Below are 25,710 nucleotides of genomic sequence, written 5' to 3'. Positions count from 1 at the left end.
GCTCTCCGTGCTGATCACGCCTTTACTTTGCACTTGGACAGCTTGCACTGAGTGCTTGTATAAAACATCTGTGTGGGCTGTGGGGCTGGAAGCTGGGGAGGGCTGGGCACTCCCGCAGGCAGCAGCACTCGGATTTTAGGCTCCTGTAGTGGGAAGCAGTCGCCAGCAGCGCCTGGCCCCTCCGTCAGGCTGTTCCTGAAGCCTCGTGTGTCGCCACGCGATGGCGACATACGACATAGGCTCAGTCCTGTTATCTGCCCACGTACAAAGTCACTCTCCATCCTTTTTGGAAGCCCCCCCCGCCCCCCAAGCACTGAAAGGCAGCAACGAGGCCTCCCCAGATATGTTTAGCTTTGTACTTCCTACCTTCCACTGTACCTTTTTAATACATAAATTAGAGGCATGTAATTAAAATTTCTGAGTACTTCTGAAAAGTTTTCTTTGTGCTTACACAATCATACAATTATTGGGTTCTGTACTTATAAGGAGAGTATATATTTCAAAATCCAATTTACTTACATATGGTTGCTGTTTGATTTAAATAAAATCCAGTCTGAAATACTTCTGAGAGTAATCAAAAATACCATCTAAAATAAATCCACAAACCTCATTTCCTTTGCTTCCAGCGCTTGATTTCATTTCTTTTGGTTGCTGTATAAAGCAAAACAGAATTCATGGGGCAGAGAAACTACAGGAGAGTACATAAAGAATGCTATTTGTAACCACGATGCTCTTAGCATAATAAGGATTTATTTAGAACGTACAAGTACGCTCTAATGAAGGTTCTGACGCAATGCCTTCACTGAATGGGCTTCTCATAGATATTTTAAAAGAATTTTGAAGCAATTAACTTTATTATAATAGAGTAAATGTAACGAAGTGTTAATTAGGTTGCTTGCGGAGTGTATAATACAAAAAAAAAAAAAAAAAAAAAAAAAGAAGTAAAGACCATCAGTCTCCAGCTCGTTTTGCAAAACTACAATGAAGCACTGCATGCGTGGTGAAGCCACAAAAATACCACAGGTGAAAGAGCCTAGTTTAAGAGCATGACTCACTGGGGTACTAGAGAAGTTATAGAAGCAGTTCTATAGTCTCTTAAAAGACAGTTGTCTCAGGCATTAATTTCAATCAAATCTAAAGCATTCCATTCTATCATTTTTTTTTATTTTTATTTTTAATAAATTTCTGAGGAGCTGTGTAATTCAGCAAGATTAGTCTTTTCCTTTTCTGGCGTTAAATAGGGTTTGCTTTTTATTTTCTGTGAAAATGTGTAATTTCATTTTAGAGCAGTATGGAATGGGATAAATTGGTTCTAGGAGTAAACTCTCTGTATAAGGAAGAAGAAAACGAGTGACAATACTACAGTTCTCCTTGCATAGTTTTTAAATAACATCTTATTTCTGTACCAGAGGTGCATGATGAGAGAAGAGCAGTCAAACTTACCAAATGTCGAAATTCTACGGACAGACTTCCATTTGCCGATTCATCCATGTTCATCGCTTTCACATGCGTTCCACACAGAACGAATCTACGATTACTATGGAGGACATTACACTTATGTACTCCGATAGCATTATAATGTTGGATCATTTAAGAGATCTTGTATTTTATTTTCTTACCTGACAGTTGAAACATTCCTAAAACAGAAGAGGGGTGGGGAGGAAACAAGTGGTGAATCAGTAAATGTGTAAGCCGTGATTGCACCGAGAAAACATATCTTGAAGCAGGAGGTTTTGCCTCGTTTCCTAAAGTTAATATATATTTCCAATACAACTGCATGTTTTTGAAAACAAGAACTGAAATTTCTTCTGTCCAGTTAGACTTTTCCATCTGTCCAGATGTAAGCAGTGTATTATATCTAGCTTTTTTTTTTTCTTTTTTTTTTTTTTTTTCTGCCATAAGTGGATACTGGAAGCTGCTGTGCTCTCTAATTGCCTCCACGAGTGTGTTCAGGGACAATAGAAGCCTGTACAGATAGGTCACAGCGTACTGGGGACGTGTGTACACAGCAAATGGGACAGTACACTGCTTTTGAGAGAAACAGTTGTCTTCTCTCCTGCTGCTTCCCCACCGGGTGTTTCCCCTCCTTTTGGGCCAGTGCCTTCGCCATGTATCAGCATGAGCAGAGGGCTTTTTAGGGGGCTAAAAGAAGCACAACAGCCAGAAGCAGCACCTGTGGCTGGGAGGGGATGGTGAGCAGTGAGGGCTTGGATCAGCTTTGCTGATTTTGAAATCATACCCTGATTCTTCTGCCCCATGTTTTATCTGCTAGACCTATCTGTAACCAAGCTTGCTCTGCAGTCAGGACTATTGCATTGTACTGCAAATAATAAATCCTGCTGAGAAGACAAATCAACTCAAATAGAAATACTAGAGGCAGAGATAACACAGTTTTCACAAGGATAGCATAGACAGGCTCGGAGATGCCTTTTACTCAGGAAATTATGGCCAACAGAAGGAGCAGGGGTTTCTGTTCATGTGAGATTGCTGTAAGAAATAATGGGAGCATGAAGGCATACCAAACCCATCAGGAAGGAGGAGTTCACTTAACAGCCTTAATTTCAGGCAGAGGTAAAACTCTCTAAGCTGCCATATGTACTAATTACAGCACCAGCTTTCCAAGCTCAAACTTTGTGTACTACTTGGAGCAGCTGCATAGACAATGGTGGAGATATTAGCACATGCAGAGATGCTAAACTATAAATGCAAGATAGTTTGATTGAAAGTTTTCATGTGATGCCACTATTTATAACTGATGAATTTTATTTAAGACATGAAGCAGATGTTAAATGAACTCGCTGTCTCCAATTTCAATATAGCAATTAAAAATAGCAGCTTTCTTTTAAAAACACAAAGAAATCTTCCACATAAAAAAGCACCACCCTGATGTTTTAGCTGTCCTTTTTTTTTTCTTTTTTTTTTTTTCTTTTTTCTTTTTTCCCTTTTTAAAACAGACTTTAAAGCAGATAGAGTAGCAACTGAAAAATCTGTGCTTCTGTAGAAAGCAAGTTGTCTAACATCCTCACTTTAAAGTTTCTTACTTGTCGATAGTTGCTTTCACTCTGATCTGGTAGTTCAGCTCCGGCAATTTAATTAGCAACCTTCAAAACAGAAAATGTAGAGGTGAATATTCTAAGCCAAAAACTTTAACAAATAAATTAATCACCAGGAAATATTAGAGACCAATAGCTCCACACCACCGTATCTGAAAGGATTATAATCGGAAAACAGGTTAAGCACCTAGGGTTATATCACAATTTGAAGGCTCCTATATGTGAAAGAAGGGATGAGGTTTTTTCCAGTGGCAAATGTTTTAGTCTCCCTGAAAGTATGTGGAAAAGTTGGTATGTGTTTGAGGGAATGGGTAGAGAGACATCAAAGCTTAGAAATGGATTTGTGTAATCTGCACCTTCCCTGTACTATCCTCCATGTACTCCTTCCACTCCTGCCCACCCTGCCCCCTTCCCTGCCTTCTTTTTGCTGCTAGACAGAAATGAGATGTGAGATCCTCTCCGATCTTACCTCTTTTCACATAGTCAGGCAAGGAGCGAGCGGGAGAGAAATAACCTGTCATTGATACACCAACTACATGCCTCCCAAACTGCACAAGTTTCTCCCTCTTATGTGCTAGGTTGGCTCTGAGTATCCTGATCTTGGCTTACAGGACGTGGATCACCACTCGCTTAGTTTGCACAGTCATTAAGACAGCAATCCAATACATACAGACTCCGGAAGGTGCTGGCTTTTGGCCACAGCCTGCCTGTCCTCCTTCCACTGGTTTGCTCTTCATTGTCATTATTACAAGTGGCAGGTTCTGTGGCCTTTAGACCCCCGCTCAGGAAAACCCTCCTTGGAGTCAAAAGAGTCTCAGCCTGACTGGCACAGATGTTGTTCTGCTTTGCTTTTTAGATCCCGAAATGGACTCCTAGGATAAAATGCAGTGTACAAAGGGAGGAATTTATATCAGGTTTCCTTTCCTTACCTTAATTTAACAGTGAACTGTATTAGCGTTTTAAGAACCATTGGCCTCTGGGGGTGTGTTGGCATGCAGGGCTGCCTTTCCACCACAAATGAACTAGGGTGAAAAGAAATGAAACAAATAAATTGTTAGGAATATGCATAAATAAATGGTAATAAAGAGGGGAGGAGGGAGGGGAAGGGATAGTGTTGTTATCTCTTAGGCTTATTTCTCTGCAGAAGCTGAAGCGGGTGGCATGTATTCCCACCCTAAGTTCTCCAAATGATCTAGTGGTATAACTTAGAGTTGAATTGTTCCCACAGGAAACACACACTTGGAATACATTAGAAACCAAACCAAAATCAAATTCTGTAGGCCTGAAGTATCGGTTGGAAGATGTGGACTTCTATCAGAACCATAAAACAAACTAAAAGTACATTGAACCAGCTTCAATGAAATTAATTTTTTTTTTTATTATTTTTTTTTTAACAGTTAAGCATGCTTTGCTTTCAGAGGCAGCTAACAGAATAGCTGCTTGTGGTTTATCTCCTTTTGTAGCCAATACAAAAGAGAAAAGGAATGATGTTTTTATATACGAATATAAATATATCTGATGATTTTATATATGAATAGATGGGTAAATTTAGGAGGGAAAAAAACCATAGATTTATAGAATGCCTTGGTGGGGAAGAAAAAAGACGAGACACAAATTGGTACCTGTCACTTTACTACAAAAACTTCTCAGCGGTATGTACATGACTGAAATAAGTGGGTTTTGTGTGTTCTCTTAGAGTCAGAATTTGACCACAAAACCTTAAGTGCAATAAACAAGAAGCTGCCTGATACCTTCAGCTCCTACGAGTTTTGATGACAGCTGTACATGCTCTTTACGTTGGAAACTCAGTCTTTGAGATCCTTGCAGACTCAGCCGTTTGTCCCTTTTCTTTTTACCAGTATGGTTTCAGTGTTGCCCATAACCTTGTGTCAGTGCAAGCAAAGCAACGGGAATTCACAATAGCTTACGCACTTGCGGAACAGGTTGTAGAGCAGGAAATTGACTTTTTCCAGCAGCTGAGGTCTTTGCACTGGGATAGGATCCCCGTCGTAAGTCAGTCTGGTCAATAGTTCATCCAGTTTCTCTAGTTGCCTTCGAACTTGAAACAGACTCTCTGCCAACAGTGTAAAACTACAGCGAGGCAACAGATCAATTTGCAGTCTGCTACATAAACCAGTTATTGGAACATAATTCTTACTTCGGGAAATCAGAATTGGTGCAGATTAGTGCTTTCTAGCCTTATACAAACTGAAGTCTGTTCATCTTTTGTTTACAGCAGTGTATAAATACATCAGACAAAATCTCCTACTTTACTTTCAAAGGTAAATACCTCCCAAGAGGCCTCATCAACAACAGCGCAACACTGGCTGTGATAATTTAGAAGAAATATATACACTGTCCTGATGTTTTATACGCAGGGCACTTCTGTCAGGTTTATTCTTGCCTACAGCTCAGTTGCTTTTCAAAACGTACTCTTTAAAAGGTAACATTTATATAAAGTGAACAAGTTACCAAGACTAAAGAGGTGCATTTCTCAGAAATGCAAAAACTATGCCAAGGAAAATCAAATCCAAACATACTTCTAGTTTAATAGGGTATGTATGTATTAAAATCATGTTTTTAGAAGTTTTTAATGTGCTCATTGGAGGGAAGAAATGATACTTCATTGGGGAAAAAAAGTGGAAAAAAAACCCACTTTTTTCTTCAAATATAAAAAGAAAAAAAAAAAGTATTGGTAATTCTCCCCCCCCCCCCCCCACCCCCCCCCTTTTTTTTTCCTTGTTCTTTACTTCACAGTTTCCAGATGAGAAGTTAAATGGGAGAGAAACGGTCAGGACATTGATTTCCTTGGCTGCATTATCTTTTAAATCCAGCACAGTTTTTATTTGGAGCCTCCTTTAGAGCCTTGTTTATCACCACCATGGGGCGTACTTCTGCCATTCAATTCCTGTGCAGTTTTACGTTTGGAGGAGTGATGCACCCAGTGAGTCAAAGCATAAAGTGTGTCTACCCAGCTCCTGCCGAGATAAAACTCCCACTGTCCCCAGTGACAAACTCATTCAGCTCAGTTCTTACTCAAGCAAAACTCCCTGGGGAATATGCATCATGCATCTGCAACAGCCGTCAAAGCAAAAAATGACCAACTGCAGTGGCTCAGGCTCAGCAGTTGGCTCTAACGTCATTTATTCTAACAGCAAACCTTGTCCACCAAAGGAAACTGTGTTTTTAGTTACTGACTTGCACAGCTGCTTGTGGATGTGCTGATGTCGCAAGGTAGCACGGCAGCCGATCTGCAGGAATGATCAGTGTGTGCGCGTGGGGCTCGCTGTCGAGCAGCAGACTTCCTGTGGTTTTCAGTGGAAACACAAGCTCAGCGCGGGCTTACCAGTTCTGGAGCTGATCGAGCCCCCCGTGGAGAGGACCCCCGATGCAGGCAATCTGCTGCCGTCTCTTCCAGTCTAGCAGCTCCTCGGTCAGCATGTTGCTCATGAGCATGTCGATTTCGTGAATCACGCGGCCGATTTTGCTGAGTACTTCCTGCGGCGTAGGAAAGGTGTCACAGAATTCAGCAGCTGTCATACAGCGCTGGTTGCATTTTTGGAATTGTTTTGGGATCGGCTATATTTAGTCCTACCACCTTAGGCTCTTTGGCCCAGAGGTGTCTGGATTCGTCACCCACTGCACTTGAAACTCATCCTGAATATCAATGAACTCCTCAGTAAATCTTCCCTTTTTGGGGGTGGGAGGGAAGGTTGCTGCATTCATTGTGAGCATAACACCTCCAAGCAGTTGACGTTTACAAGCACTGTCAAGATCAAAAAGTCGTTCTCCTGTTTTGCATCATACCCAATTCACAGGCTTTCTTTTTGCTTGTAAAAAACTGTAAACAGCAGGTGGACTCCAACTGCCTGACCATGTGGTTTTCTGTCCTAGCAAAGCGGTCAAGAAGCAGTCTTATTCACAAGTCTCTGTTGCTGAACAGAGCTAGGTACCTTTTGTGGATTTTTATTTTTATTTTTTTTTTGTGATTATTAGACTACACTTACTTCAAATAACGTTTATTTACTCTAAAAGCTGTAGACTGTCAACTAGGTTAACCAGTCAACACGGCACGTAAGAGGTCCTGTGACGTCCTCCCCTTTCCTCTAAGGTGTGCAGAAGCATGGCCCTGATGAGGCTGTTGCTTAATTGCCAATTTCTTACCTGCTAGTCAAAATCACCCTCAGAAAGCCTTTGGTGCATTTGCAACTCATATGCTCTTTGCCTGCACTTTTGAGAGGAGAATTCCAAAAGGCGCACATACGCATTTGAGTATTCAGCATGTGAATAAGGGGAGAAAGCAGAAGAACCACAGCACGGATGACAAAAGATGTCACTAACCTTTCTCTTGTAGTCTAACGTGTTGAGCATAGCCTGCAACGCCAACATTTCCTGTTTAATGAGGGCACTGTTTTTGTCGCTCTGCTCTGCAGGGGAATGAAAAAAATCACCCGGTAAATTCAGTACAAGTGCGTGTGTGGGCGTGGGGGTGTGCACGCGTGTTTATAGGAGGTGCTGGGGGGAAACCATGACCTGAGTGCAGTATGAACTAGTGAAAAATAAACTGCAGACATCAATAGATTATGTAATAGTGTATTTCATTTGAAGAGACTAATGAATACGACTTTAAGGTAAGGTTTTATGACTCCCTTTTTGAGATATGTGTGCACATTTGGAAGAGGAAGAAGGTGGAAAAGATGGATCATAAATATAAATCTGTAAATTTCTTATGTGTATTATTTTATGCATCTGGTTTTCAGTGATTGGTTTGTGCACTATTGGTGTCAGCAGTTAGGCTAAAGCTCTTTGAACTTAAGGTGAATTACGTCTGGTTGAGAGAATGGAGGTTAGGCATTTGAAACAGATAAAAGTGTTCATCACCATGGGGATTTCAGCAGCCAGGAGTACCGATCACTAGGTACTTCCCCCTCTCTGTAACATATCCTTCTGTGGATCATGCATTAGTTTCAAGCTTCCCCAAGTTTGCCTAATGCTCTTTTGCATATGGCTCTTCCCCCTGCCCTTGCCTTCCCCCACCTTTTGCTCTTGCATTTTCATGCTACCTTCAGAAAAGAAATTGGTGCCAACCGTGTCTCTGCTGGGCTCCAAACTGATGTCTCCTCGTTACGTCAGAGTATGTGTTTCAAAAGAGAGAGCCCAGTACCTGACTGTCAGCTCAGCCACAGCAAATGCTCCCATGTGCATTTTAAGGCACTTCAAGCTGGCTGTGGTGGCGTATAGCATTTGGTGTCACAGTGAAATTGTAAGCCCTGAACGTCACTTACATAAGCGTGTTTTATTTTGCAAGTGGGGCAGGTTTCAATCATCTGCTTGGTCAATAATTGTGATTGACCTGGTGACCAAAACCTCATTAAAACATGGCAACTCGATCTCTTTTAATTGTTTGGCCATATCCAGCCTTAAATAGATAAGAGCAATATGTTTAAGAACCTGGGCATTTCAAGGCTCAAATATCTCTACATGTTCAAAGGGAGGTGACGCGAAGAAATCTGAGCAGACACGAGTGGACCTCAGTTTCTTTTCTGATAAAGATCATGCAACTACTGTTGCAGCGTGCAGATTTCAACCATCATAGGCTGGGTGAAACATGCATTCAGAGTGCTTACCAGTAGGTTATCACCACTGTGGTCAAGAAAGAACAGAAAACGAAATTAGAGGTTAAAAAATTACTTTCGCCCAACTCTACTCTGGGAATTAAGAGTCTCTTCTACATCCTGCCAAGGAAGGGCCAAATCAATCATGAAGAAACTGAAAATTAGGTTCTTTGAATTAAGAAAATTACTTATTTTCATCCATTATGCAGCTTATTGATAGAAAATAACTATACTTGATCAATAAGATCCTGTTTGCCCTCTTAACCCCACAGAGTCATTATGTCCTAGACTATGATTTTATATAACTAAAAACCCATTCTTATGCTTACATGTAGCATCTGGGTAATGCACAGAAATAAATCCTGAGAGTGGTTGCTAGTCATATAATCAGCCTTTTCCTAGAGAATCTAAAAATTATTACAAAAGCTCTTACCTAAACTTTGTATTGTTTTATACCTGAAGTCAAATTCCTCTTGCAAGTCTTCCAAGTATTTGACATCTTGGTCAGTCATCTTTCCCAGGAGAGAGAAAAGTAAGAAATTACTTGGGTGTTCACAGTGACATAAAAAGGAATTTGTTCTGTCGTGGACAAATGCATAATGTAGTATTTTCCTTTCCTACCATCTGAAAATCTAAACTGTTATGCCAATAATGTAACCTTCTTCTTAGAACTTTAGAGCAGGGCAAATTGGTAATTTTGAAAAGTCAAGAAAGTTGGAACTAAGGAGAGCAACAGAGTTCAGAGACTATTTTTACAGAAATACTCAGGAATTTTACTGCTTTGGTTTTTGCAAGGGAGTATTCATACCTACAACAAAAAGCTTAGAAGGTGTGTTGTGGTCACCATTCAGCATACAAAAATACTTCAAAAAAGACAGATGAAAAGAAGGAAAATGTAACTGTAGGAAATCATCTGGTTTGCTTCAAAATTCTGTTTATGTGCTGTTTATGGGAAGCCTCGATCCTGCCATCAACTCATAAACAACGCCTTTCAGTTCCCTGAGATATGCAAGTGAAGTGTCTGGGAAAATAGAAAAAACTCATTTGCTAAATTAGGACACAGTTAGCAATTCTGTTTTCTTCTTTATTTCAGAGACTAAACTTTTAAATTATATGCGTAAGGTATGAAATTACATACACAAGGAGCTGGCTGATTTCTGTGTTCAACTTAATTAGCTATTAAAAAAACACCCTTGTACCTAGAAATTACTCTCCTTTTTTCACGGGCTTTCAGGGATGGCTGCACTTCACATAGATGCTTGCTAGGCACAGGCTAGAAGAACAGCGTGGTTGGCTGCTGGGTTGCAGCTTTGGATGCTTTTGCTCTGCAATTCTTACAACATTGATAGAGGTCTAGTACCACATTGCTCTAAAGCTAGCTTTATCCTTTTAAGAGTTGCATCTCTCTATCCTTCTTCTCTGTGTAGGGAGACAATTATGAAGAATGCTACTAGGACTTCTTTCTAGTGTACCTGAAGTGTTGCTCTTGAATGGCATATGGACAAATATTTTAAATGTAATTCTTACATTGAGTCTGCTGCAGGGCTGGGACAGCAAAAAGGCTGTAGGTAAGTGGAATCCTTATCCTGCCTTGAAACGAATGGGCAGTTATTCTGTGAGCCTTTGCAGTGTCTTTGGGATATAGCTACTGGGTTGGCTCTGCCCTGCAGTGATATGACAAACTTCTGGAGGATTGTTACCATCAGTTCCCAATGTTCATGTCCCTTCATGTCTCAAAAACATGTAATTATGTCACGTAACCTTTAGCTTTACAAAAATCCTGGTATGTGACTCAGAGGTCAGGAAGGCTAGCTACTGCTGATGATACTGAAGGAGATGGAGCCATAGAAACAGGTTGGTTGAACCTCGCATCTATTGAGAGACCGTAGGTATGTTTGTACTGTACTCAGTAGTCCCCCTGCAACTCACATAGGGACGAGTGTGATGGCTGTAAAATAGGTAGTGTCTATGAAAATCACGGATTTGTAGACAGGAAACAGGACAACAAAATACCTGAGCACTGTTCTTGATGGCTGACACTTTGTGTTCTACGTTTCTTTGTCGTTCTGAAACCACAGAGTTCTGCAAAGACTTTTCCAGTGGCCCCTAGAACACATTGAATGGGTAATACTTGGCTGAGAAATGACGAGTGACAGTAACTATATGGCAAGTCCTAGCATAGAGAGGGAGTTCACAACCTGGAGTTCATCCGGCTGGGGACTGGTCTAAACAGCTCAATCTGTTTAGTTCCACAGATCTGAATACTGCAGACATTGAACATCTAGTAAATTTAAGAACTTGAAACACACTGATGATTAGATTTCTAAAAAAGACCAGTATTGTACTATTCATGTAAGAATACATATTACATCCACAGGTTATCAAAATAACCCACTTGTATTTAAAAATATTCTGTATGGGTTTAACCATCTAAATTTCCACAAAATGACCTTATATGTAATTTAAAAATTTCTTTCTTCAAACATTGTAAAACCCATCAATGCCTTGTAACGTAGAAGATGGAATGTCTTTGCACTGCATAATTAATATGAATTAGTGCAATGCATAATTTAATATATACACATCTGTTTTGCAAAGAATAATCTCTTTAAAGCCTTTCCCACAGATTAAAGTCTTTGAAGATTAGCTGTGGCATAGGAGTCACTTATAGCAGTGTTTGCAGCAGTAGAGCCACTAATGAAGTACAAACATGAGTTTAAAGAGCAACATTTGGCAACCCCCAGTGTACACAAATCACTCTAGTGGAATTCATAATAAGAGGACAGGATTTGTTCCTAAAAGCATGCGAGCAGATTAACATGGAGCAGATTAATGAAATGTAATTCATTACCTGTACAGGCATGCTGGCTGCAGCCAATATTCTTCTTTCTTCTCTTAAACAGTTTGAGATGATCACTGCTATGTGCATGGGATTACCATGGTATTTGCCCTGCAAACACAAGCAAATACAACTTTTAAAAATTAAGAATTTAGGATTTACATCTGGAAATCTCAAACAATGTGATTTCTCTGTCTGAGCACAGTTTCGGGTGGGTGAAAAAGACTTCCCTGATGTTCCTGACCTTTGCTAGTGTTGTTTGTCTTTGCAGTGCAGCATCACTTAGTGCCATTGTCATAAAATATTGTTAACAGCATTCTACAGAGATGACAAAGATATAACTCTGAGATTTACATCATTTGAAGATCAAATTGCTCCACTGCTAACACAGCTCTTTTGAAAGGGCTTTCCTGTCAGCCAATTCTGTGCATGATTTTATCATGTTTTCCATTTTCAATAGGATGTTAGCATGTAGTGCTTCTGCCAACAAAAAACTGTAAGCATATCAATATGGTAGTGGTGCATTCAGAAAGGCCTCCTCAGCATAAAGTGAAAGACTTGAACTGAGTTTATGAACAATTTATCTCCTTCAACAATGTGCGTAAGACGAAGGAAGAAGCAGCTCTTGTCCCAAGTCAAAGAATCAAAATCACATTTTTTATACTGCTGTAATTAAGGTGCAGAACTGCTGATGCGTGACTGAGAGATGGGTGCAATTTGAAAAAAATATTGGCTTGTGCTATATTTATCAAATTGGAAAGCTTGAGAACTCAAGCAGCATCTTTCATGGTGATACATTTGTTCAGTTTCTCAATATCCTTCATGCCTTTTATTCAGCACTCATGTTTTATTCAGTCAGATGCCCCTTATTCAGTGTTCATATATGCTATTTTTTTCAGCCATTCATTAGAACTAATCCAGTTCTTTTATCTTCCTGTACAGTTTCCTCTTTTAGACTTGCTCTTTTTTCCCTTCTCTCTGACTACTTTTAGTCTCATCTTACTCTGCTGCCACTCAGAAGCTTGTTTCTTTTTGCTTTCTCTGAATCTGGTGTGTTAAATTTCTGCATACTTAAACCAATACTGTATTTTCCTTAGATATCTCATACCAATTGCTCTACTAGAAACCACGGATGCGAACACATCTGATAGAAATGTGAACATGCCTTTTAGATTCAACTATTGCTATGACAGTAAGCCTGTATTCCTAGCAGCTTTTACTAGACAAAACCAAATACTTTCCTGGGTACTTTTGCATGAAATCTAAGTAACCTGAAGTATTTGTTCACGTGTTTTGACTTCCATTACAAGGTAAAGGAATGTTAGACTAAAATGGTAATTTGAGTTGCAGAGAGTTGTGCTCCTGGTTGTAAGGTTAGGAACAAAGATTAAGAGTGGAGTGGAGCTTCGTGGGGAACTAGGTTGAAGGTAGGCTCCAGCATCAACAGCTGGAGCTAATTAATTGCTGAACTGGTTTTCTGCCCCTCAGTGGGCTGAAACAGCTCAGGAAAGGATGAGCTGGTTGTTGAGGACTAGGACATGTGAAGTCCTGAGTGTTTGGCTAGGGGAGGGCAGAACAGGGCTGCCCTGTTCCAGCCTCGGTAGGTTGTGTTGCTGAGCCTTGTTTGTTTGCACCCTGATTTGAGGAAAAAAGTCATCTTTGTAATAAGGCTTGGGATGAAAGCTGTGGTCAGAAATCTGTAACTGATGTGTGCATTAATCAGGTGGTTTCTAATTGCTGCTGATACATATATACAAATATGCAAGGGTGCCCCTACAAGATACCTGAAGCAGCAAAGCCTGCGAAGTGTTTCGTCCCATTTTTTTTTTTCTGCCCGACAGAGTCTGAGCAGGGTAGAACAGAGTGGTAGCACCCAGAAAGCACTTTTAATCTAAAACACAATCGGGCAACAGAGAGGTCTTTGGGCTCCTGAGGGTCTTCTGGCTGCAGGAGTGTGGAGACCTGGATTGCAGTGCGGGGTTCCAAAGAGCAGAGACAAAACTGCTGCTGTCCTTGTTACTTTGGGCTGGGTCTGTGAGTCTATTTTAAGCTTTGAGCATAGGGAGGGAAACACGAAAAATCAAAATAGGCTGGAGGAATCAGTACTGAAACTGCCATCCAAAAAACCCCTGTGGAGCCTACAAGGATCGATGGTTGCCTTTTGTCTTTGCTGTGTAACAAGAAGGGTTGAAACAAAAGATGTCTCTAATGAAGTCAAGAAGAAATAAAAATCCTCTCTTGGAGCTGGAAAACGTATCTGCATAGAAAAGGCTTTTCAAAGAACCTTGTGACAGCGAGACATTTTAAAATCCCCCACAAAAATGCCAGGTATCAGGGACTTCCCTCGCATGTCTAAATACCATTCATTTGCAAAACATTCACAAACTCTCTCCCTTTGTTTCATTAAGGGAAAACCATCTGAATCAAGAGATGAAGAGGAAATTAACTTATTTTTTCTCTCTTTTTTTTTTTTTTTATTTTTTTTCCCTTCTGTAACTCGTAAAGCCCTAGCAATAAGCTGTCTCTCTAATGCTTCCCTTGCTTTTTGCCTGCCTGGTGCTGCTTTTTCAGTTCCACTAGATTCAGCCTGCTCTTCCAGCAGGCGCCGAGTGGGTGGACAGAGAGCTGTCAGGGCTGTAGCCCCCTTCAAACAAGGGCGGGAATAACGCCCTGCAGCTGCTGTGGAGCAGCAGCACAAGTGCTTGTGACCAAAGGAGAGCAAGACAGATGCAAACTGTGGGCAGCCAGCCTCCTAGGGGGGAGATAGATGGCTCTTCAGCCTCTGTGCTACCAGCACTGCACTGGCAGATGGGTTGTAGCTTACAGACTATAGGATGATATAAGAAAACAAATTATAGCATTAAATATCTTAATTACAACTTATAACAATAATTACCAAAAGGAGCAACCATCGTGTTTGATTGTCAAAATAATAATAATCATTGAATTTTTTCTCCCCATGTTCTATACTTCTCAAAGGAAATTGCACTTCAGACCATGCCAGCCGGTAGTGTTACCAGTTTACTGTAAGCCCTTGTTCTTCTCTACTTCTATTTTGTCTTTGGCTGAGGGTGGAATTTGCTCAGGATGAACTTGGCTTCTGAATGACAGCCTGCAAGTGATTTCCTCTCATTGCAAAAGTGGTGTAAGTTTGGAAATAAAGGAAGCTTAGCCCAAAAAGCAAGCTTGAGGTAGGGGAATCCTAACTTTGTGTAACATGAGCATTGGCAGCTGGAAAGGACAAAGGGTGTAGATTCTGCAGCTATGCAAAATAGTATTATTAGGTTTAAATGAATATATTTACAGAGGGAAACTTACAGTTGTGTTTTTATAAATACCAACAAAGAGAAACTGGGGATTTACTTTTTGTCTAAAGTTTCGAATGGAAATGTTATTCTTATCTGCTAATATTACTGTAATTCAGTTACTGTATTTCAGTTCTTAGAAATTTTTTCTCCTCTCTTCTGTTTTGATGAGGTCTTTCATATCATGATTTACAACAAACAATCTTATTTGGACCATTTTTTTCTCAACAGCTACCAGCTTGATGATAAATTTATACGGGGGAAATAAAACTTTCGTTCTGAACAGGTGAAAATTTTATCTGAATGCTGCTGATGTTTGCTAGAGAGAAAAGCCTCCTACCACAACCCAGAATGCATTGTCTCTGCTTCAGAGAGATGTGTTGTGATAGTATCTTACTAGATCACAAGGAAAAACAAAAAAGCGTTTCTGCACAAACAATCCGTGCATTACAGTGTGCAGCGTTCACATCCTTCAGCTCGGTTTTAAAACGGTCTGAGCTGTTTGGGATATTTTCAGAGCCTTCTCAGTGGCTGGAGAAATGCATGATTCTGATTCCCTAAGTCACAAGATCATGTAGAAACTTGAAAAGGCTTATTATGAAAGTTGCAAATACACGTGGTTTCAAAAAGAACACTAAGCAACTGTCCATTTTAGTATTGGAAATGTTCAGGGAAGAATTTTCCTGGGAAGAATTAAGAAATCTAGGCCAGAGATTCAATGTCTTGCTTCCCCCTGCTCCCCTGCCCTCACATTTAATTCTCCCCCCCAAAAAAAAATTAGTGTATTTTCCTGTGGCTGTCTCCATTGCAGATTGGATCACTCCCAACCATGCTAATATTGGCCAGCTTTCTTTTCACGCATCAAAGGTCTCTCTACCACACACATATATAAATGAGTACTTACATATGCACTGCTTGAGTACCCTGACTCTGTTTTCAGTGGTAAAAGTACAGGATTAGGTGGTACTGTTGCTTTCTGCTTCTGTTGTACAAGGATGCAGTGTTCAACCTTTATACAGTCACTCAGGGTTTTACCTGATTATCTCTTCTGGTTTTCAAGATGACTTAGAAAGGTCTTGAGAAGGTTTTACTGCTTTCTAATTCTGAAAAAAGTGCTTTAGATTTGTTTGTTTCCCCCCACTTTTCTCCTCTATCTTTTTTTTTTTTTTTTTTTTCATAAAAACATCAGCTCTATTTTTTCTGTGTCTACTATCAAAACTCTACTTCATGCCTTCTAAGCATATACAATAAGATCTTTATTGGAGGCTTGGAACTGTTAACTACTACAACAGTTGATGTGTTTGTTGAAGTTGAATGAATATTTAAAGAAGCTGATGGAAGGGAGCTGGGACACAGATAGGGAACGGGATGACAAAGTCAAGAATGAATACATTTCCTTCCTTGTTGCTTACTTGTGGTACCCTTATTCTACCAACTTGAACACTCAGCATCTTTCTAGATAAGCAGATATCTCATCTTTCATGTAATGAAAAAACAGAGGGGAAAAGAAAAAAGAAAAACAAAAAACTTTAGCCTATCATTTTATTTTTGTCAGAAACAAAACAAAACAAAACTTGGTATATTTATGTGTTGCAAAAAGAACTGTGTGGGTGGGAAGGCATAACCATGCATGCTTATTTCCCGTTTTCACCTTCAAATGTGACAAACAACGTTTTGCCTTGATTTATTTTCTACCTTTGTTTATGCATCCAGGCAGAAAGTGGAATGGAGGCAGCAGTGGCACACCTATCTCAGTGTAGGACTGACCTTCTCTTTGTAGGGTTGCTTTTTTATTTATTTATTTTGGAACCCTGCATTTAAACAGTTACTGTTGTTACTAAAAATCTTTTTCTAATAAAAAGACGACTCTGTTTTATGTAGGTCTTTAAGAGGAAGTACTTGTGACACCAACTATTTAGAGTGTTCTACTCTTATTTTTAGATTTCCCCTCCCCCTTTCAAAATACCTAAGAGAACTTTAAAGGCAGCCTCATTCTTTTAGACAACTCCTATGGTGTGTGGGAAGTTCGAAAACATAACTCTGCAATGCTGTACTTCTGCTTTTCTCGTATAGTGTAATGCATAACTTCCAGAAGATCGTAAATATTTATGGGGTGTATGCAACCAAGGCAAAACTTGGCAAAGTTGTGAAGGCAGAGGTCTTTTTATTTATTTATATATATATACATATATATATTTTTTTCCATCCCCTAGTTTGCCCCCAAACTCCACTAAGTTCCTCTCAATAGACAGAGCACTAAAAAGAGCCAAGGAAGGGTCTATGGGAGCAGCAGATTTCTAAGCAGGTGGGGGGTGGCTACAGAAAACATGTGGCTATAGAGCTCATCATAACCCGTGAGATGAATAATGTAGCAATGCAACCTATTTAAAGGGAATGTATTTCAAAATAAAATTAAAAGAAGTGCAATGTTCCCAGCAAAAGAGGGCAAACAGGACGGGGAGAGAGGACTGATTTTATTTTGACTTTTTTCCCCCCCTCCACCTTCTGGTCATGAAGTCTTGAGTACTATTAACTAATCTCTCAGGCAGATGTTTGCCTGCAGCTGGGCCCTTAATACTCCAGAATGAGCAAAGAGCACAAGAGGTTTAGTTCATGTGCTTGTGGGTTTTGTTTTTGTTTTGTTTGTAACCTCTGCGTGTAAGCTAACTCTTATTCATTCTACAAAAGCAAACTGTTCCACAAAAGGAACTTAAAAATATTTGACTTCTAGTTAAGAGCTTTTTTCTGTCTTATATCAGAATCCTTTTAGAAAATCCTTCCTAGCTGGTACCCAGCAGCCAGCCTGCAATCACTAATAGCAGAGGGGTGGCTGGTGAGCATATGGTCTTCTGTTCAGGGTTTCCCATTTACAGGCCAAACTTTTTTGTAAACAGCTTTAATGGTGGAACTTGAAAACTCACTGGGGGCAAGATGCTAATATGAAAAGTCATTTCAAATTGTATTAGCAGAATGCATTGTTTCAAAGCATGTTTTCTACTATAATTTGTTGATTTGTTGATCTGGCAGGTTACATGAGCACTAAATTGCATGTAAATAACATTTTAATTTTTTTCTTTCTTTCTTCTTTTTTTTTTTTTTTTTTTTTTTTTTTCTCTGTGGTGTGTTAGAAACTTTGTCTATTTTGTTCCATTCTCACCCAGTTCTAAGCTTTAACAGGAAACTGCAACTTAAGCATCAATAGCTATGTTTCCATTCTTTGCAACTGTTTCTCATCACAGTGCTTATTAGAAATATTTGTTAAATATCCACTGGAATATCCTATTTCAGATCTAATGCTTTTTTTTTTTTTTGGTCAATTTTCTTTGATGCACCAATATCAGTAATGTTAGGGCCCCTCGTGCTTTTCCTTTCTGGCAGAGTGACTCGTGTAAACAGTCACCTGAACTGAAATGAAAATGTTCACTTTAGTTCTGCCTGGAGAAGCAGGAGGATGCTCAGTTCTCATTGCAGATGGAAACAAGCTGTGCACTGTAACTGAGAAAATGAAGCAGGAGCAAGAGCACACGATGGTGTTACTGATGTAAGTAACAGCATGGAAAGCAAGATGCTGTTTGTACTGCTTAGGAGCAGGGTGAGTTTTATATGGAAAGAAGTGCCATAAGGTTAAGTTGTGTTGGTTAAGACGACAGAAGATAGCTTAAGATGCTATTCCAGATCATTCCATAAAAAAGTAGGGCTGTGTAGAAGGACAAAGTATAACTGAAGTATTATTTCCCGGACTCACAGTGCTTCCAAAAGCTCATTTTGATATAACTGGTTGGTGGGAACCAGCAAAGGAGGTGAGTCTGCCTGCTCTCTCTTTGCAAGCAGTCCCCGGGCTGCTGATGGTGTGCATACCCAGGCAGGATCCCCCTTGCCTGCCCTCCCCTCATCTCAGGCTCTGGCAGGGCTGGTGAGTGTGTAAAGTTCACTGATACCTGAGACTCTGCTGTGACTATTAAATGAAAAGCATGAATATACATTGTTCGCAGCAAAATGTTCCCCAGAGCATGCCGTACCCTCGTTAGCTCAGCGTGCAATGGTAAATGAGCAAAGTAGCCGTTCCTCTTCCTGAAATCAGTTATTTCACTTTTATAAAAGATTTATGTAATCCGATTTTCCCCTGAATGTTATAAGCAGTGGTGAGACACAGATGCATGTTGCTGCTAATGAGAAGGGGTTGCTTTCAAGAGTTATCTGGAGACCAGAGCATGAAGATGGGCTGCAATTACGAGTGGGAATTCCCATTCTGGGAATTCCTGCTTCCTCCTGCTGTCATTGTCACACACCCATTGCAATGCGTGGCCCATCTGTGTCTCTGAAGTTTCTGGTAGCTTAAGCGTGGCTAAGGGAGCCAAGCCAAATTTCCAGCTCCACTGGGGGAAAACACAAGGACACGAGGAGTTCTGAGATGCAAAATGCCTGGGTAACTCAGAGACCTACACATGTTCCTAGGAGGGCTGGTGAGGCACCAGGAAAGCGGTGGCCATCGCAGATTTCCAGGCTACTGGGAGCTTCCCGGTGCCTTGTCTTGTGCCCCCCAGGGACACTGCAGCCCTGCTGCTCTCACTAATCAAGGGTTTGAGCCTGTGAGCCAGCAGCATGCAGTTTCTGCCCTAAATGAGTCTCCATAATTTTGCCAGTCTCTTCCGTGCATTAAATCTATTTGTGTGTTGTAAAGAAGCTTACATCAGGGACAGGCACAGTCATTTCAAAAAAAAAAAAAAAAAAATCTTCATAAAGCCAGGATGTAATTGTTCATAGGCTAAGGTCTTGCAGACTGTTGCATCTGAAATTTGGTTCCTAGAAGTGATAGGCAGCTCTTCTCAGCTTAACATCTGCCCTTTACTTTTTGCTGTCATAGCAACAGCACAAAACACGTCCTTGTGACTAATCTGCTTTGCTGTGCTCCATCTAGGCTTTCAGCAGGAGAAAGAATCACAGGCAGAGTTTCCCCCCTCCAAACGTTTTCTCTCCTCATCTCTTTATAGAGCTGCTGCTCCTGGGAGCAGGGCTTCTGTGGGAGGAGGGACAGGGAATTTAACCTCAGCGAGCAGCTGTGCTGCACTGTCATCCGCTGAAGAGCACCGCAACAAAAGACTGCTCTGCTGTAAGAATGAATCCCACCTAGTGACTGCAGAAATAATAATACGAGAATATGAAGGATTTTAACCTAAAGCACCGATCCTGATTTTAATATAATGTGTGCGTTTATACCAGATTAGTGTCAAGAGGCGACATTTGAAAAAAGAAAGAAGTGGATAGAGAAGCAAATTATTGAGAGCTCGCAATAAGCTTAGCTGAGATGCTCAGTGCTTTTTCAAGTGCTTATAACTTTTTCAGATTGTATGTTTCCTGGTCAGTGCTTCTTTTTACATCAAGATAATTCTGGAAATGTCAGCAGTCTGGGCAGAAATGTCATGCTCCATAGTTATTTCTGTAATGCTAAAAGAATAGGGATGGCTCCTGTGACCTAAAAGCAAGGGTGCTAGGCAGGCAACTCTTTCTGCTAACAGTTCGGCTCTTTGCACTTCACAACTCCTGAAATTCATCAAAAAACTTTATATTGCAAGTGTCAGGCAGGCAAGTGCTTGCTTTTTCCCTTCCTTCTTTCCTTAATCCTGTTGAATAACCAAGATGTTTGCATAAAGATGTTTGCAGGTGGAGCTCAGAACTTTTCCTCTGTTTAATAAAAGTGAACCCCAGCAGAACTTCAGACTGGGTGTGCTTGGCTGTGATATTACAAAGCAGGTGTAATAGCACTGGGAATCTTGATCCTAGCAATCCCCGTGCTGTCTAGAAAGCAGCCACTCGAGCCATTTGTAGGGTCTGTTATTTCCCCTTCTAAGGCTGCCCTTCACCAATGACCTAGATGTATTATTAATTTAACATTAATCACACTTTTTTTTTTTTTTTTTTTTTTCCCCAAAACTACAGAATTCTTTTTGAGTGTACTGCATTTGTAATTGTTTTATTATCGTTGTTATCATAGTGTGTGGGAATCTATACCAAAGCTCAACTTGCTACTCTACGTACGCAGAGATAAATGCTGGTTTCCAGTGTTATCTACCTTGACAAGCCACATATAATTGGCTCAAAATAACAAACATTGCATTCAGATCCTGTGCTGAGGTTGGACAGCTTTGTGTGTGCTGTACATGTGTCTGTATGCCTGTGTGTGTGGTGTAGAAGGGAAGGAAGAGGAGTGAACTGTGAAATTTCAAAGAAGTGCTTGCGCTAGAGAGCAGAGATAAAGGTGGGATCATGTTAACTAACCTTCAGAGAAAATCAAGCCGAGACTGTTCACAGAGTCACCAGAAATGAAAAGATGTTTACAAGCGTGGCTTCCTCTCCTATTCAGGAAGCCAGTCCTTCCCCCCATCAAGTCTGGTGGAGAATCTCTAATTCTGCAGCTTGCCATTCTGGCCTCCCTCTCTCTAGGTGGTGTTTCAGGACGAAAGGGGTTATGGCAGTGCACTGTCTACTTCAGTCACCTTTCCTGGTGCTGTCTTATGAAGCTGTCACAAACTAGCTCAAACTGTAAGTTTATAATCACAAGCTGATCACAAACTGCGAGTGATAAAGGTCATAAGAAATCAGGAAAGGCTCTGATAGGGAAAGTGTCATTCAGTGCCTGGTAGGATGCACGTGCATTTTGAAACTGAACGAGTAGCTTTTTATCTAAATAGACATTGCTTGTTGTCTTGATATAACGGAGAAATTATATAGTGGTGAAGGGCCAACTTCACAGAGAGAAGAGCTGTTGAATTTTTTGCTCAATGGGAAACATTTTACTGCAAACTCATCACGGTCCTTTTTAATTAGTAGTGTAGTTTCGACACCAATGATGTCCTCTCAGGCAGTTCATATTGCTTTAGGCTATTAACCTATAAACCTTTGTGGTCCAATGGAGCAGAGATGTTGCTGCCTTGCTAAGATGGGGCTTACAGGACTTGGTTTTCATTCTGGCCATTTACAGACTGACTCATGGGTGTGATGGGGCCTGATGCCTTGTCTCAGTATGCTGAATTTCACGGAGGATCCAGAGTTTCCACCTCAAGTCTTGGTAAAATTTTAGAATAAAATAAATGGTGTGAGGCGAAGAAGGAACAGTGAGAGCTGAATTTGTTAGAGCCTGTATGTAAATACATACCAATCCCTATGCATATGCATGTGGCGATGGTAGAATCATAAATGTACAATCTGCAAGAATACAACTGCTTTTTTCAGTGTCCTGAAATGCTCTTTCTATGTGCATGCTGCTGTGAGAGAATATTTTTAATAAGGTGACGGAGTTCTGACTCAGCCCTGCTGTGGCAAAGTCTGCTAAGACCATGACAGAAATAAAAGCAATAGCCTCTCTGCAGTCAACTCCAAAAGTAGGTAAGTGCATTTGTTGTTTGAGCAGCACTGAAATGAGGGTTAATGCTGCCACACAAACCAGAAAAGAAATAAAGAAAGAACTTTAGTTTCAAGTTACATGAAACTGCTTGCATAACGCCGGAACAAAAAGTGGCAGCAGTGGAAATATTGTCACATTTTTAAGAAGCCACCATTAGGGATATAGAATAGAAAGACACGCAGCCATAAAGAGACCAAAATAATTGACACAGTCATCTTCAGATTTTCCAGACCAATATATTCATATAAAATAAAGAAAATATTTTGTAAGTGGTACAATTTTCATTGAAGTGCTTATGGAAAACACCATGAAAGAAGAGAAAAACCCCCAAACTTTCATTAAACTCAGATGTCTATCTGTTTTATGAAGAAGACACATAGATGTCAGGAAGTAGGTGACTAATGGGGTGGAACTCTGAGAATTCTTGCTTTAAATAAACAATTATTAGAGAATCATGCAGTCAATCAAAATAAATATCACTTTGTAGAAGCCTAATGGAAAATCCTTTAAGCCATTCCTAATAAATAATCCCAGTTAAGCATAAAATAGCAAGTGCGGTTCCTTTTTCAGGGTGCTGTTTTGTTAATCCTAAAATACACATTTTTACTCCTGAGATAGTCACAGCTAATCATAGTTACGTGTACTTGTCTGCAAAGTCAGTAATTACATTTGCAATAAACATTAACTTCTATAAGCACTATACAATCTTATTTTGAAGAGCTGAGTGAGGCACAGGTATGCATTGAGCAACGAGGTCACAGCATTGTTGCATCTCAGCAGCATGCCTTAAAAATTATTTGTCCACAAGGTAACTGGGAGTGGAACTATTATTTGAGTTACCTTGTTGAAGGCTTGGTCTTCCCATGGCTGCATGGAGTCTACAGGGGGCAGGACAGCTCTGAGCTGTTCACAGGCACAAGCTGCACTCAGCAGAGGTTGGGCAGTGCCTTTAGAAGCCAGTAAGAGCGTGCAATTTGTTATCTGAAGCAACAACCTACCTGGAGCAGCTTCCTGATTCTCTTCAGGTTGTGTATCAAAAGAAGGTTCTTCTCTTGTGAAACCCGGTCTAGCTGTTCATCCACTTGTATTAGCAAATTCTGTAAGAGGATCATTGCCATTGCTTCGTTGTTGGATGCAGCCTCCCTAGGGAAAAAGCGATTGAGAAACATGCATTTTAAAAATGCTATAAGAAGTGCCAAACTATCTTTACAGAAATTTATAATCCATTGAGAAATTAAAGCTGTAAAAAAAACGCTTTAAATACATAGTGACTTGCATATAGCTAGGGCGATGTAAATAATTAATTTTTACGATCCTTTAATTTATATTCACCTTGATGAGCAGCTATAAAGGCAGCGGATGGTCTAAGCCCAGGCTACAGAGTCAGCCAGAGGGGAGACAACCAGGGTTTTCTAGTCTCGGTTCCAGTGAATATTTAAACATTTTTAGCCTGTTTCCCAGAGGAAATGAGGCGTATGCATGCTGTCACTCTCAGTCTGTCAGTCACACATATAATTTCTGAAGTTGCTGCCCACTTTCAGCCAACGCTGACAGGGGGCTTGCAGTCTAAAAGAGATGATGTTTGCATGAATTTCCCAGAAAACTGGCAGGTTGGTAGAGGAGAGGAATCCAAATTAGTGCCTCCACTGAGGAAAATGGCAGTAAAAACTTGCTCCAGGAGGCAACAGCCAGATGGCCAGTCAGCAGATATATATCTTCACACCAGGCACCAGATAAGCCTTCGCCTGGCCAAACTATTTGGGGATCCAAGAAGACTCTGAAGCTACTGGTGAAGGGTATGTAGGGGACAAAATACACAAATACTTGAGAAAACAGGCTTTACTAGCTCTGCTGTTTATGGAACAGCTTGCTACTCGATGGGCAATAACATTAGTGAGCAGAATAGAGGAAGATAAGCTTTGGATTGCATGGCATCCTTGTCCTTAGGGCACTCTCTCCTTGCTCCCCAAATGGCAGATGCCTGTTTGAGATATGACTGCTAAATCTGGCAAACAGGGGATTTTAATGTTCCCCATGTTCCCATAGGCACGTAAGCATAGTATGTCATAAACTGTGAGGAAAGATTATATTCCTTAGCAGATTTTTCCAATAGTCCCCCAATAGCCTTGGGGAATTAGCTTGTCAAGCTGAGATGTCTTACTGGTACTACTAATAAAAACTCTTTTCTATATCTAGTTCTGGATTTTCTTAAGATAACTATGCAGTGAATTTGATCCAGATTTGTGCATAAATTCACCTTCTAGAAAACTGTTCCCGCAAATAGCTGGTTTGGACAAGTCGAATAATTTTGTGCTGTAAGAGGCAAATTAATAACATTTCCATTCAAATCTGACTTGCACTTTTTTTTTTTTTTTTTTTTTTTTGGATGAAAAACCTTTAATGATGATAATTTGCTAGACAATTTTTGTGGGATTTTGTTTAGGAATAAGTGGAATAAGTAGAAATGAAAACTCACTTCCAGATGTTTCTTAAATTTAAAGCTGTAAGGGACAGAAAACTGCTCTAAGAAAGTGCATGCAATCTAGAATGTTTATACATTGAGTATATACTTACATTAACCTTTAAATATGGTAATATGGTGCTTTTCATTAAAATCATTATTTCAACACATGCAGAAAACCCAATTATGTTCAGAACTTCTCTTCAAAAATACTGTCTTATCTTTCATGTAGTATGTGGTGGTTTATTTATTAGGAATAAGCATAGGAAATAATTTTATTCTGTGGTTTAAGATAAGCACATCCATAACATACAAAATATGTACAATTGTTATGTAATAAATTAAGAAGAACTTTGCAGCTTTATCAGGAGTTTACTGACGCTGAATCCCTAAAGTAAAGTGTAACACTAGCTCAACATGCTAAATCCATAATGAGTGGAATACTATTCTTGGGGTGTAGATGTCTGCTCAGTTCACAAATGAGCACCCTAAAATCTACTAGATAAGCAAAAAAAAAAAATGTTTATGACTGAAATCATAAGAGAGTGAAAAAAAAATATTCCTACCAATCTTGGCTTTCTATCCATTGTGCCAGCAGATGTCGGATTTCCATGGGAAAGTTATCGTCATAGAACTGGTCTACTTGCTCCAAAAACTTTATTTCCAGTTGTTGAACTTGACTCCATTGGGACATACTGCAAAAGAAAAGATTAAACATGTTTGATACTGAAAGTTATGTATTTGATATAATAATAATCCAGATTTTCATTGCAGTTCTTTTTTTATTACATACTTTAATATTCCTAATTATCCTCTGTATTTCAAAATGGACATTACCTGGCTAAAGCTGGTCAGTTAAGGGGAAGAGGAAGAAAAGCAAGCAAGACCAATAGAAGTTTTAGCTCTTAAACCCGAATGGGAACCACTACCAACTTTCTTCCTTAATGCAAATGTTTTGGGTTACTGTATGATGCTTATGAAAAAACGAGATTTACATAGCATCTCTTTCAATAGAAGTAGCTTAGGATTGTATGC

General features: G+C 40.0%; 1 protein-coding gene across 1 annotated transcript in view; it reads right to left on the bottom strand.

The window, feature by feature from the left end:
* Positions 1–25,369, bottom strand: part of STAT4 (signal transducer and activator of transcription 4) — a gene marked incomplete at its 5' end in the record, with an annotated part of 36,296 nt that extends 10,927 nt beyond the window's left edge. The window contains 13 exons of the mRNA XM_084288786.1: positions 607–651; positions 1,444–1,537; positions 1,620–1,637; positions 3,042–3,101; positions 3,983–4,075; positions 4,986–5,144; positions 6,400–6,551; positions 7,395–7,480; positions 9,102–9,180; positions 10,682–10,774; positions 11,520–11,618; positions 23,213–23,357; positions 25,242–25,369. Coding sequence (XP_084144912.1) covers positions 607–651; positions 1,444–1,537; positions 1,620–1,637; positions 3,042–3,101; positions 3,983–4,075; positions 4,986–5,144; positions 6,400–6,551; positions 7,395–7,480; positions 9,102–9,180; positions 10,682–10,774; positions 11,520–11,618; positions 23,213–23,357; positions 25,242–25,369 — 1,251 coding nt within the window. The remainder of the gene's footprint in view (positions 1–606; positions 652–1,443; positions 1,538–1,619; positions 1,638–3,041; positions 3,102–3,982; positions 4,076–4,985; positions 5,145–6,399; positions 6,552–7,394; positions 7,481–9,101; positions 9,181–10,681; positions 10,775–11,519; positions 11,619–23,212; positions 23,358–25,241) is intronic.
* Between the last annotated feature and the right edge of the window lie 341 nt (positions 25,370–25,710).

Source organism: Netta rufina (assembly GCF_964035555.1).
Source record: "Netta rufina genome assembly, chromosome: 6".
In the NCBI taxonomy this organism is placed as follows: Eukaryota; Metazoa; Chordata; class Aves; order Anseriformes; family Anatidae; genus Netta; species Netta rufina.
Note: the sequence above shows the minus strand (reverse complement) of the source record. Positions and strands in the feature narration are given on the sequence as shown.